General features: G+C 43.1%; 1 protein-coding gene across 3 annotated transcripts in view; it reads right to left on the bottom strand.

Moving 5' to 3' along the window:
- The window catches only part of WDR37 (WD repeat domain 37), a 53,322-nt gene that overhangs the window by 4,844 nt on the left and 33,620 nt on the right, over positions 1–14,858 (bottom strand). For all 3 annotated transcript variants that reach the window (XM_053466911.1, XM_053466913.1, XM_053466912.1), the window contains 5 exons: positions 14,533–14,604; positions 13,106–13,150; positions 12,216–12,292; positions 10,290–10,524; positions 8,226–8,367 (listed from right to left, as the gene is read on the bottom strand). In XM_053466911.1, the coding sequence (XP_053322886.1) occupies positions 8,226–8,367; positions 10,290–10,524; positions 12,216–12,292; positions 13,106–13,150; positions 14,533–14,604 (571 nt within the window). The remainder of the gene's footprint in view (positions 1–8,225; positions 8,368–10,289; positions 10,525–12,215; positions 12,293–13,105; positions 13,151–14,532; positions 14,605–14,858) is intronic.

The raw sequence follows: 14,858 nt of genomic DNA, 5'->3' as shown, positions 1-14,858 counted from the left end.
GTGGGATCAGGAATTGAGTCTCCACTCAGTCTTGGAGATGTTGTGCTTCAGGTAGTGTACCCAGAATGCAATTTCAGTTAGTAAGGCAAGTCAGAAGAGAGGGTGAGTGGTCGGGAGGGGAAAGATAAATTAACAAGCCATCGGTGCAGAGGTGGGGCAGTTAGTTGTTGCCGAAGGGAAGAGGTGTAGAAGAGTAATGAGAACCGAGACACACCAACAGATAGCAGAAGGGGAGAGGAACAAGTGCCAGAGAAGAAGACACTAAAGATACGGTCGGAGATGAAGGATCTGAACCAGGAGGGATGCATGTCACAGATGCTATAAGAATGAGGGGTTTCCAGGAGAATTGGGTGGTCCAACACGTCGAGAGATTGTTAGTAGAGGGTAGAGTGTTGCGGAAGGAATCCAGATTGTGACGCGGTGAGCAGAGAGTAAAGACAATGGTTTGGGTTTTTGAAACATTACATGTTCCAGTAGTTTGGAGGCCGGGAGAGAAGGGAGTTAAATGGGGGGGGGGTGAGATCTAAGGGTCTAATTTACCTAAAAGAAAAACCCAAACAGTTTTTGTATATGAAAAATGTATGCATCAGTAAGGGCCAAATTGTTTCTACTTGCTACAGAAACTTGGTAGGGTTTTCCCTTCACAGTACTAAGTTAAGCTAAGTACTAAGTTACATCTCACCGCCAAATATCCTTTTAGTCTAGTGTTTTACAGAAATGATTCTGCTCCATGTAAAAGAAGTCAGGACTGGCCGTACAGAGGGTAATTATAGCCAGGGCTAAGAAGTATATTAAAGTACATGTACACTATATGGACAAAAGTATTGGGACACCTGACCATTACATCAACAGGGACTTTGATGACATCACATTCTAAATACATCGACAATGTAGTTGGTCCCCCATTTGCAGCTATAACGGCTTCCCACAAGATGGGAATTATTCAGAAGCATTAAGTGTTTTTAGACTCTAACATCTTGTGAATATACAGTCCTGTAAAATGAAATTCAATTCAGACCTTACATGAAATAAAGTATCAGCAGTGACATATTAGGGTACACTCACTAAACAGAGTTCTAAATCTACCATGGATTTGGCAAAAAAAACAAGCAAGAAAATGTAAATCTGGCGTTTGAGTAACAGCTTTTAATTATGGCCAGAGGCGTGCTAGGTGTGTGCCCGCGTGTCGGGAGGTGAGTGTTATGTGACCCCTGAAAAGATAAGGCCTGAGTGTGGTAAGAAGAAGGGTGAGCAGCCAACTTGGCTGAAAGAGGAATAGGGTGGGGGAGAGACAGTGTGTAACTGTATAGAGTTAAGAGAGCGAGTGTTAGTGTATGGTGTTAGCATGTGCGTGTAACTGTATACTGTTAAGCGAGCGAGTGTTAGTGTATGGTGTTAGCATGTGTGTGTAACTGTATGGTGGTGAGGAGGAGATGCAGAAGTGTATGGTGTTAGAGTGATTGTGTGTTATGGTATGGTGTTACGGTGAGCAGGTGTTTTAGTTACAGGGGGCGCAGAAGGAATACCGCAGACAGATGCCACTAACCCTAGGCTCACCCTGATTGGGGGAATATCAGGAACCTGCAACTCACCTTAAAAATGGATACAAGTAAAACTGAGTTCCCGGGGCTCACTGACCTCACCGACTGTCACACAGGTCTTAGTTACATCAAACTTAATAAGGAACACCACCTGCTGCTTGTTCCTTTTATGCGACTCCAAATTTAATTAAATCTTAGAAGATGAAAGACATCACAACTGCATAGTTTTTAGCACTTTGTACCGTAATTTCCTCATTCGTCTAACTGCGCACCACATTATTAGATGATACATATGTAACAAATGAGAAGTAGAAGACGTAATTAGTGCCCTGGAGCCCGACAGAGTTTCAAATAATACAGGATCTGTAAAGGTCCAAGTCCCAAAAAAAAAAAAAAAAAAAAAAAAAAGAGACGTCCGCTTTCCTAACGCTGAAATAGAGCTTTCTGGAGTCGGCGAGGGTTAACACAAGAAGAAGCAGCGGTGCCTCCAGAGCAGAAAGCAAAGCAATTTATCAACGTCCCCTTATGCAAAAACCGGCAAACACAAAACATCACATTTATCAAGTGAAGACACGTCAGAGCTTCAACGCCACTTGGATAAATAGACATATCAATAAGTTATAAGAGATGAAGGGGAATTAGAAAAACAATGTGTTTCGTGTCACATTTGCTAAGCAACAACACCGTCGACCGAACGGACCGTAACAAGTCTTCCGAACGCGGATGAAAACAGCTATTGTCATTCCGAGCGAGAGCTTGGCAACGCTACAATTCACCACGCATCTGTAAGGAAGAATCCCGGGAACGAACGAGATACAATTTGGAATCCTGAGAATCAGTTGAGCTGCCTTTAAAAAAATAAAAATCACTATTGGGTTAAATTACTTTTTGACTAAATGAATGTTAAAAATGGAGAAGAAAGCCCCGACAGGAGGCCAGTGGACCATGTGTTAATGGGATGCTATAAGACATTAAGATTTTCATAACTCACAGGTATGACGGCAAAAAATAAAAAAATTAAATAAATTGCGCGTACCGACAGCATGGTCTACAGACACTTAAAGCCCCCGGTCTCGCAGGGAGTGCGGTGCGATGCTACGATCCTCCGAAAAAGATTCCGGCTCTGCCAAACCTCAGCAAAACTAATTTATCTTGTCGTGGGGAGCAGCCGAGCATGTACTTCCAGCTGACAAAAAGGCACTTTTTTCACCACACACCACTGCCCGATCTGGAACATTCTGCTCCCTCCGTGGGTCTCAATCAACGGAAATACTGTGATGCTGGCACTCCTCATTAGGACGAGCAGCTGTCTCCCCAGTCACACAGAGACCAGGGACTGTTTCGCATAACAATCTGCTGAAATTTCACACATAGGGGGGACAAAAAAAAATAAAATATGATGTAAGGGATGCTGGACCATGAAATGCTGATGCGGTGGGATCTTAGGAGGCATCAAATCCCAAGATTAACCCTCAATTCCCATTATTTGTAGAACTGTCTTAGAAGCGGTTGTCACGAACATGTAAAGTCGGGACGTCCCTGAGTAATGTTATGAACGTAAGTAAAAGGGAGCCCGTGTTCAACACATCTCAAGGCAAGGGACTTCTGGTTACCGGCTCTATCGCAGGTCACGGTGGTCTGCCGGGGACGCGCAGCGCAGCCGAATCCATCCATCCCGATGCCAGAACCTGGAAACTGAAAACCTAGCGGGTTCTGATTTAGAACGCAGTGGGCTTTAACCACTTAATTGTGCTTTTATCTTATGTAATGTGAATGTAATCCACCTTTCAGGCAGCCTGATGGAAACTCTGTACTTTTGCTTTGATGGTTCTTTTGGAAATATCGATTGTATAGGATTCCGGTTGATTATCTGTATCGTTCACACTTGACAAGTGCATAGAACCAGGAAACGCGGGATAATCCTACCGGTCCAGGATAATCGGCCGAACCCGAAGAGCAAGCGGAACACATGAAACTGGCGTGGCTTCATTAGGCAGCCACAAGATCCATGCCCGGGTGTCTGTTATCAACAGTGGCCCACGAGGGCACATTAGCATTCAGCCATGTTTCTGTTCATGGATTTGGCCTCAAAAACGCAGTGTTCGCAACTGACTTCTGCTATTAACCAGCATGCACCAAACTTTATGAGCAAGTATGCATGATTAAGGGAATGAATGAGTATTTGAATGAGTGAATGAATGTGAATGAGTGTGCGTGATAGCATGGATGTGTAAGTTGGTGTGGGGGGAATAGCATGGCATAGGGAGCCTGTAATCACACTCCTATCAAGCCCAGGTTCTAGCATGTACTGGCTACCTGGGCATGATAGGAGTGTGATTGCTGTTAGCAATTATATTTATAATATTGTTGATTTTCTTGTCCAATATTAAAAGTAACACCAAAATTGGACAGAAAAATGCAACAACAGTATTAATATATATATATATGATTGTTAACAGCAATCACACTCCTATCATGCCCAGGCAACCAGTACATGCTAGAACATGGGTATGATAGGAGTGTGATTTGCTGTTCAAAGTGTGGGGTTTTTTGTTTGTTTTTTTTTTAAAAGGCGGGGGGGGTCATTTTCGGTTTCGGCCAAGTGAATCCTGAATTTTCGGTTGAGAATTTTCATTTCGGTGCATCCCTATCAACATAATACCAGCCTAGAGGAAGCCACGACATGTAAAGGTTTCCATAACAGCCTATTTACGTAAGGACTTCCGCTATGGCATAAAACAGTCCCAAAACACCCAAAAATGGGTCCCCATGTTCTGCGTAAGCGTCTGGCATACAGGGGGCAGATTTCTTGAAAGATTCTCCCTCTATGGCGTTGCACGGGGCTGTAGAATTTCTTACATATCTGGTGAGATCGAGCAAACACGCTGGCTTTAGCACCGCAAAGCGAGATGATGATTCTTTGCCGAAAGTCTCAATTGCAAACTAATCAAGATTATCTACATAACGATCCGACGCCCGCCGCCTCCCCGCTTCCAGAGCCACTTTAGGCAGATGTCATGAAAGGCACCTTTATAAATGATTGACACAAATACCTGTTTGAATAGTCAAAGTGATCCGGAAGAGGCCGTTTCTGCTCATCTATGGCAGGCAATTCTATCTCAGCCAGCTACACGGATTCCAAAATGCCTCGTAAAAGTAAATGAATTGTGACAAAAATTCTAATAGAAAAAAATGGAAAATTGAACACGGCGCATTAAAGTGCTAGCGAGCAAAAAAAAAAAAAAAAAGATGGAGGGGAAAATATTACACATCAAACGAAAGTTAGCAGGAAAGAACTATTTTAAGTATTACGATCCCATTTCCTAGATCTCATTTTCTGGTTTTATTGCTGAATATTTGAGGAATTACACAACTACACATCGGCGTCATACAAGCGGGCACTGGAGACGGGGCGAAGGGAGGGCAGAGTGCAAACGAAGAGCCCATACATCTTCAAGGGAGTGTTCTGAAAACATAGAAGTCTCATTAACATGATTTAATAAGACGTTCAAGACTGCCAGTCCGTGCCGGCAGCTAAAGTGGGTCCAACCCGTAAAGCTGCCAGGTGCACTTTTACTAAAAATCTGTATAACCGTTCTGGACATATTTGGTAAAAAAAGGACTATTTAGTCTCGACAATACGGTCCATAGAAAGTCGCTATTTGACAATGTACACCAGATCATCCTCGTTGGATCCGTAGCTTTGCACGTCGCACAGGGTTGTGTGTATCCGTAGTTACCATTTATATGTATACCGGGTGTTGGGCCCCCTTTAAAAAGGTCAATGAACATAGAAGTAATATAGAATAATAAAGTAATTAATTGATTACATATATAGAAATTACGGGTATCGTTACAGTTACAGGGGAACGAAGCTGCTGCAGTTCCAGAAATCGAAATAATCTTTACTTTTCAGTAGAAGCCAGGGGGGGATTTTTTAATTTATTTATTTTAATCTCGTTTAGTTAGCATGTCCAATCTACGGTAATTTTACATTAAACATGTAATTGTATGCAGCCTGCGCGGGTTCTCAGAAGATCTTTACTCGTCACACTTCTGCCGAATTATTTACAAGCAGCGAATACCCCCCCCCTCGATCCCTCCGAATAATAAAGCGGACTCGGAGAAAGACCTGTCCCTGTATTCCACACCAAACACCTTACTGGGGATATTAACAATTGAACAATAAAAGTGGGTTACAGGTGGGGTAAAGCGAGACATTTCAACAATTTAAAAGGGGGGGGGGTCTACTGATTTTGCACAATTAAGACTACGTGAAACTTGTGCTTTTTGTATGTTCCACTGCGCAGCTGTCTGGAATATGATGGCGCTATATCTCACAATAAAGAATAAGTCAGTCGGCGCGATATTTAGTTTAGCGGCTTGCGCCGTGGAAGATAAGGCAGGCAGGGCCAGCGTTCGTGAAATGTGCCGTCTATAACAATTAGACAGAAATATACGCTTTTCTCAGAACTGTCGACAGATTTGTATTCTTTTTTGGTGTCTGGCCCTCGTTAGAGCGTCTTGCTATTGGTACAAAAGAAGAAAGATCAGCTTTACTCGTACAAACGCTGGCTTGTTGTTTCCTTAAATCTCTGCTACAAAGTGCAGCGACAGCCTAAGCGCTGGATTTGGGGAGCAGAGAATAAAATGCTGAAGATTTGAGCACTGGAGGCAATTTATTCTACCCGGTAGCGCTCACGAAACAACGAGCGCTATAAATAATATATATATATAAATAATATAAGCAGAGGCTCGGGGTCTTAACCTATGACATAAAACATATGGCAGTCTTTAGAGGTCCTGATCCTCTCCGAATCAACACAATTTTTCAATTTATTAAAAAGGCACACACATTGTACATAATTTCTGCAAAAAAATTATATAAAAAATTAAAAATATATAAAAAAAAAATTATATATATATAAAATACATTTTTTTTTAATAAATATATATATAAAAAATTGAAAAAAAAAAAAAAAGACAGCTGGCTTTGTATGTAACCACGTTCTTCTGGGACCGGAGGGGTTAAACATAGGTGGAAACCTAACTCGTGAAGTAGCGATTTAAATCTGATATAGTTTGAGCGCCACCTGCTGGCGCGTCTCCATAACATACAATTTTTTTATGACTTAGTCACATATTTGTACATTCCAAACGCAACTATGTCCAATTTTTTAAAAAAAATGATTCTTCAAAATAACAAAGACTTGCAATGTGCAAAATCATACATTAAAAGCCCTGTTTATGGGCAAACTCAAACTCCGGACAGATTGTGGGTTTGTTAAAATTTGTGTGTGCGGCGGCGTCTCTCATCCAGCCGAGGCTTATCGCTGAGCTGCAGGCGCTCTTAAGAAAAGCTCTTTATTAAGATATAGAAGCAATGAAATTATGAAAAGGCAAGCGGAGCATTCAAATAGTCCACACAAGCCATATTCCGGTAGTAAATCTTCATTCAGATAGCGAGCTCCAACTCGAGAGTATTACTAACCGAGTAATAAGCTTATGGATTTATAAATTGGAATATTTACGGGACAGATTTAGAATCCAAATTTATTACTGGGAGAAAAAAAAAGTGCACAGGTGGGATAGGGGGATCCAATTAAAATGTATTAAAAAGGTAAAGGGAAATTCATAAAATTAGACTGGATTTATAAGGTCATGAAACTCGGAAAGGATATTAAAATTTGCTTTGAACAAGGATAACAGTGAAGCAACGAGCTTCTTGGTTAAAAGCATAACCAGCAATATTAATTCATTACATACATACCTATAAACATATGCTACTATTCAAAAGTTTGGGGTCACTTAGAATGTCCCTTAGTTTGCAAGAATGGCCAATTTTGTCCCTTAAAATAACATGAAATGGATCAGAAATCCAGCACAGACGGGGTTAATGTTGTAAATGACTATTGTAGCTGGAAACGGCTGATTTTTAATGGAATCTCTTCATAGGAGTACAGAGGCTCTTTATCACTCCCATCACTCCTGTGTTCCAATGGTGCTTTATCACTCCCATCACTCCGGCGTTCCAATGGCCCTTTATCACTCCCATCACTCCTGCGTTCCAATGGCCCTTTATCACTCCCATCACTCCTGTGTTCCAATGGCCCTTTATCACTCCCATCACTCCTGTGTTCCAATGGCCCTTTATCACTCCCATCATTCCTGTGTTCCAATGGCCCTTTATCACTCCCATCACTCCTGTTTCCCAATGCCATGTTGTGTTCGCTGATCCAAGTTTAAAGGTCGTTAGAAAACCCTTTTGCATTTATGTCAGCAAATTATGTAAGAACACATTATTGATTGAAATTATTATTTATACCTGCCAGGTACTCACCATTGGGTAAAAACCAATTGCCTAATATTAAAGGTGTGGTTCCACCTACACTGCTTTATTTAACACTTTTAAATATAGCATTACATACATCACTACGCATAGAGATAAATGCCCATGTATTTCCTAGAAATCAAATTGTCATGTGGTTAAAAGGCAAGCACTGATAGGTTAACAACAAAAAAAAACAAAAAAAAAAAAACAAAAAACAAAAAACAAAAAAAAAAAACATACCGGCTAAGGTTTATTTGCTTAACAGAAGGGTTAACACCGCATTTTATCTTCCATAACCTAACAATGCTTTCATCCCCTTTGCAAGTCTTAGGGACGCATTAAGCTGCACTTACTCTGTGTGGCCCTGGAAGACATTCACAGAATGTATCGAAGGGTCTCTGAAATCCCACAGACGGAACGTTGTGTCACGGGACGACGTCACCACCAGGCGCTGGGTGGGATGCGTACAGCAATGGGTTAATTCCTGGTCGTGACCTGAAATCACAAATAGTAACTGATTATTAACACATAAAGTGCCGGCTTCCCTTTAAACAGACGGCGTTATTTACAGCTGCGGTTATGAAAAATTTAATGAACTGCGCAGGGTCATCTCGAGCTGAATGCCGTTATATTGCTACCATTCCTTAAAAGCAATGCTGCATTACATCAGGTGGATTCAACATTCTAACGGACAGGTTTGGAGTAGTAACGGCACTGATCTGGCCTCCGTGCCCACGAGACATCAGAGATATCAGAGACATCACATGCACCTCCGCCGCGGAGCATACGTAGCATTTAATTACAAAAATTGTAATAAGTGTCTTCATCTCTCTGCCTTGTTTTTGAATAATCTCAACGTACACATATCTACTTTCCGGTTCTCTTGCCGACGCATTCCTCTCCGAGTGGCACATTTACCTTCAGCACTGCCCTAGGCCTAACCCAGGACAGCTCCAAAAGCCACCCTTTCTGAGCCGCCATCCTGACTGCGTGACGTCATATCCCGACGCTCCACATATTGCAGTACAGACCTCCATGAGGGTAATGGGCCAGTTGGGGAGATCTGCGATCTCATCTTTTAACTGGCCCATTGAGGAATGCCGAGACCGCCCAGTAGGGTAACCGGCCCCCTTGAGATGCACCAGAGGGTCCTGGACCTGCCCCCCCTAGGACATATCAGAATACGTCGCTGCCGCCTCGCAGAATAGTCTACCCCTTTCCTTCCAGAGTCCAGTAATGGGTATAGGAACAGCAGGAAAGGAGTTTACACGCTAAAATGTATACATAAAATACATTATTTTAAATGCATCGTTGGGGTACACTAAATGGCTCAAACGGACATTAAAAGTCTCAAGAAAAGCCCCCTCTCCATCTCACCGCACCCTCTGAAACAAAAGGGTCCCGCTTTGGCCATTTGAAGAGTTGGGAGGCATGAGTTACGGTGACATCCATCGGCAGAAAGTCTCCCGGCTTGGGCTTTAGCCAAGCAATGCCATCGAGGAACCGTTTAGTAAATAGCCAGCTTCATAACCAAGCTGCCGGTAACGCCGCTAGTACAGGCAAGAAAAATGGGAGACCACGAAGGAGAAAATATACACCCAGGACGGAGTCTGCACAAGTTTATCAAGAAAGTGTGAAAGCGGGAAAAGGGAGAGGCAGAACATGACGGGGTAAAGAGAATCTGAATAAGGAATAAAGCGGCGGGAAAAGGAAAATAAAGTGTAAAGAAGAAGCCAAAGGACGAAGCATTGGAAGAGAAAGCGTAATATAAAGACAAACCGCTGCCTCCAGCCTAAAAGAGCCGCGCTGGCCAAGGTATCAATGAGGCAAGAGCCCCGGACCCAGCACACGATGTCTCTGTATATAATATACACCGATCAGCCATAACATTATAGTGCAAACTGTTCAAAAAGTTAACGCTGGTTCTGATAGAAAGGTCTCAGAACACACAGTGCATCGTAGGGGGCGCCCGTGCTGACCCCTGTCTGCTGCCGAAAATGCCTACAATGGGCACGTGAGCAGAAGAACAGGACCACGGAGCGATGGAAGAAGGTGGCCGGTCTGATGAATCACATTTTTCTTTTACATCACGTGGATGGCCGGGTGCGTCGCTGGAGAACACGCAGCACCCAGATCCATCCATGGAGGCCGCACCTCGCAACTTACAGGACTTAGAGGATCTGCTGTTAACGTCTCGTTGCCGGATAACACAGCGCACAGAGGTCTCGTGGAGTCCATGCCTCAACGGGTCAGGGCTGTTTTGGAAGCAAAAGGGGACCTACACAATATTAGGCAGGCGCTCATATTGTTATGGCCGATCGGTGTAGACGGTCACAGGGTACGTGCCAAGTAAGAACTCATCTGGAATGTCATGGATTTTGTATAAGCGGTAAAGCACCTATGGTGTTCCCATATACCTGTGAGAGAATGAACGAGTTCCGACGTCTCCACGTCGTACAGGTTTGCCGTTCTGTCCCACGAGGCCGTGACCGCTTGCTTTCCCCCGACCAGCCAGTCTGCCGCTATGACTACCCCCTGGTGGCTCTTCAGAGAGGTCAACGCGACTCGGACCGTTGGACATTCGCTGGAAACGTCTCCATCCACATCCGCTTCGTCTTTATCAGAGAAATCCACTTCCTCTTCTCCGGATATCTGCGGGAAATAACGAAGGGTTAAAACTCGCAGCGAAAGCAGACGTTGCGTTAACCGCTTTAATGATTCGGTTTAGCACAAAAGCGCAGTGAGAAAGCAAACCATCTATTCACAAAGGCTTTGTGCTTGTTCCTTGTGTATGTAGCGGGAGCAGCATTGCTTCCTACTCACCATATGCCATCACTTGCCTCTTTACCGCAGTAGCGTTTTAACGCGTTAAACATTTTGGAAATTGGTATAGTAGTGGAAAATAATAGAATCGCACCCCAGCCGTCTCTGGTGTATTAGAAATCTTGGGGTACCGAGATCTGTAACAATTAGTTTAACCCGCGGACGCTAGATGTTAGTATCCGACGCAGCAGTGTTTAGCACGTTAAAATGTGTATTTCACTGAGCAGCCAGCAGAGGGCGCTGTTTTTCTATTCTTCACACCAATTGCATCAAATTAGACAGATTGTTTCTTTAAGATTATTTGAGCCCCTTCTCTCTATTCCACATTCCAGAATTCTATAATCATAATTCACACAACAAAAAATAAAAGCAGATGAAAGCAAAACAGGAAATGACGAAAAAGCATGAAAGTGAGGGGTACAGAAAGAAAGTGAAAGAAGCGTTAAAATAAATTAGACTAGAGAGTTAAAAGGACAAGTCAAATGCATGGCCGTCGATTTAAAACCACATCACTGGTTACAGATCCTGGCAGGGTACAAGCCAAGGAAGAGCAGGCCTTATATATATATATATGAATGAATGAATGAATGAGCAGGTTCGTGGGAGTGAATGTGCTGAAAGGCTACTAGCAACAAATCAGTTAATTAACCAAAACAATGATTAGATTGAAACCGGACGAGCGGCAGTAATCAGCCAGATCTCCTCCATACAAAGCTGTGCTGAGAGCTGGATTTAAAGGCGTAGGACAGGTCATGAGATATGGAATATGAGGGTGATATGGGGTTCAGCAAATATGGACATATACAGCATGAGCCACGAATGCACAGCGGCCACGCCAACTGAACGCGTGCGACCAAAGGGAGGGATACAAGGAGGGGGGATTTGGTGAATGCCCCCTGGGCAGCTTCGAAAGGGTTTGGGTCTTCAGCAGTAGCTTATTATGTGAAATGACACAATTATAATATTAATGCAAAACTCAATCTGTGCAATTTAAGGCCCGTTGGGGTCATCCGGGCTCATTGTGCAGCAGAAGCTCGTTGAGGTTGGCCGTAAGGGTGGATACGCTCAGCAGGCGGATCCAACCTCCAGGCACCCAAGGGCCACGGGGGCGCTGCGCGGCTCTGTACTATTAGAGTTTGGGAATAAATCATGGTTCTTTTACTTTCTGCAAGCACCCAGATCACCGTATAGAGCCATACATTCACATTATCATCCTGATTTATAATAACGGACATACCCTGCTGTCACTCCTAAACCCAAGGTTATCGCAGCCATTCGGACTTGAAATAGAATATTAATGACTTAACCCAATGCCACCGAATACACCAGAGACGCATAACGAGCCTTCAAAAAGTAAAGATTAACTAGGGGCAAATCGACAGCTATTTTCCCCAACGCGGAAGAGGAAACATATGCTTTTTGATCAAAGCTATGTAAAAATGACAACAACTTGTTTCCTTATCTCCCAAGTATGTCGCCCCGGGGCGTTCCGTCTTGTATTTGGAGAGCGTTCTGCTTACACTTGTGTCGGCTGTCGGCTGCGGCGCTGGTAACTGCACCATATACCTCCAGATGTGAGCCGTCTGATCACCAGATGCTGTGGAACAAGAAACATAATGTCAACGCGTTTCACAAGATCACGCTAATGCCGTTTTATATCATCCTAATCGGGGTTTATGGCGCTGCCCGCATACAGCGACTGCCCTGTGCGGATACAGCGATTGCCCTGTGCGGATACAGTCCCGCTAGCGGATTGCAGTTCAAACTCAACTCTAACATAGTATATATATATTTTTTATAAATAAATATAGTAGGGACAGTAATAAGCGTTCGGGTCTTACAGCTACATAGATACTTGAAATTAAATAATTTTACCAAAATTCAGTGAATTCTTATATTCAGGACGTACCAAAAAACGCGACTAGATCAATGTCCAAAGACGGCCTTTGCTAGGGCTGCAACAGTCGCTTATTTCAAGGGTCACGCATTCTTTAAATTATTCTTTCGGTTACAAAAAAACGGCTAAAAGTTCATAAATATTTCAAAAGTCATGACATATTCTCCATCAGCGTTTGATTTGTTCACCCGAGATGCCTTAACATGAGAAACCATGTAAAGAACTCTTTAAATTGGAATACATACATACTATATTATATATATACATATACATATACACACACAGTTATATTCTTCCAATACTCAAAATAAACTACAATTATTTGACGAATGGATGTTAATTTCCGCTGAATCTTGCAGAATTTCCTTTAATAAATTCATTCTTCAATGCCGTAAGTATTAAAGGGCCGTGCTTCATTACGGAGTTGAATACGTTGATTTTATCAAAGCATATAATACACGCATATGTTATGAGCAAATCATAATAAAAGTGATAAACCCAAAATCCTCTTACCTGTCAAAGCAATCTGTTCTGCTGGGTGGAACTTTATGGAGTTTACTGCAAACCAAAACAAGAAACGGGAAACTGAGTATCGGCTCAAACGCGCGGGAACGAGACCCCGCACGGCGACGGACTTTACTGAATAACAGTGATCTGAATAAACAACGATCGGATGCTTTTCAAAGTTTGAAAAGTGCTCTTATCCCCGAGAAATCAATTGAACTTCCCTGATCACTTTGTACACAGAACATTCTGCCCAGAACAATTGTTATTTTCTCCCATAACTTCCCCCCCCGCGTCGTTGTATACAGTCATAACCGCCCCCTCCCCCCAAGCACTGTATCAGCATTGACAAAAACGTGATTTTATCTCACTTTGTTCTAATAAACTCTTTGGAGGTTGTCACGGTTGATGTGTTGGGTGACTTCCTTCTTCAAACACCACACTGAGCTGATGCTTTACGGCGATGCTAATGAAGTCCGTTCCTCCACAGACTTTCATTAGTCAGAGTGTTCGAATGGGTGAATAAGAGTGACCCTTTCTATTGTTAACCCCAGACGGTATGATAAGGAATCAGAGTGCCTGTCTAGTCGCTTGGGGTATTATTTTTTTTATAAAAGCACAATATTTTGGAAAATGTGATTTGGTGGGAGTTCCGATATAGAATCAGAATCTCTGTATTAATGCTGCTTTCCCTCGTGTAACATGAGATTTGAGAACAAAGCACATGACAAAGATAACGTTTAATCAATCAGATCAATAAGATCATGCCAGAGTGTTCTAAAAATAAGAAGAGGGGCTACATGTATCTCAGCTCTTTATAAACCATTTAGACGACAGCTCCCCATTACTGTCTGCCTCGCTGGCTTATGGCTATATACAAGCGGAGCCGGGAGAGCTACGGACCGGTTCCAAACCATTTCACCCGGACAGGACGGGGCGGCGCGGGCGACTTCTCTCTGAGGCTGCCTGTCGGACCGATGCTTTGGATAAAGAGAGAGCGGGGAGCCGGTGTAATAGCGAGGAGAGCCATGCAGTATCGCTCTTACTAATGAGTAAAATGGAACGAGACACCGGGTGCGCATGCACAGGCACCGCCGGACCGTGTTCCCAGCAGCAGGATGGGATTAACGAGATCTCAAGCAACCCAGCGAGATGTGAACCTTTTCTCAGTTTAATCTCATGGCCGAACGCGCTGAGAGCGTTATCACCTGCCTCGTGCTGACCGGCAGCGAGTCGGCAGCATCTGACTATTTATCCAGTTTCCGTAACGCCAGCGGCGCCTCCAGACAGCAGAGAATCCAACCTATAAAGCTTGACTGCCCTTTAAAGGTGCTGTTCCACCATCTCCACTGAAATAAACACCCCTTCACTCCCAGCACTCATTTATTATATATATATATTTTTATTTATTTTTTTTTTATTATTTTTTTTTTTACCTGATCCAGCATGGCCGACATACTTCATAAGGCATTTTCCAGTTTCGATGCTCCAAAGCAGCGCTGTGTGATCTAAGGAAAGAGGGGGAAAAGGTTTTAAGAGAAAGCCCAAACATACACGTGTGGCAGGAGTATTTATTTACGGGCACTACTGTTCACTATTCCCGCGGTGCGCTAATCACCCCACGCCTGTTTGCACTACTATCTCGACAAATGTCATTATTTCTCCAAAACAGGGATTTTATAACATCTAATAAGCTTCGACACCCTTAAATAAACCTATAAAACCTGACTTATTGACCCCGGCCAATAATAGGTAACCAATT

This window comes from Spea bombifrons, chromosome 5 (assembly GCF_027358695.1).
Source record: "Spea bombifrons isolate aSpeBom1 chromosome 5, aSpeBom1.2.pri, whole genome shotgun sequence".
In the NCBI taxonomy this organism is placed as follows: Eukaryota; Metazoa; Chordata; class Amphibia; order Anura; family Pelobatidae; genus Spea; species Spea bombifrons.
The sequence above is the reverse complement of the archived record's forward strand: the minus strand, read 5'-3'. Positions and strand labels throughout refer to the sequence as shown.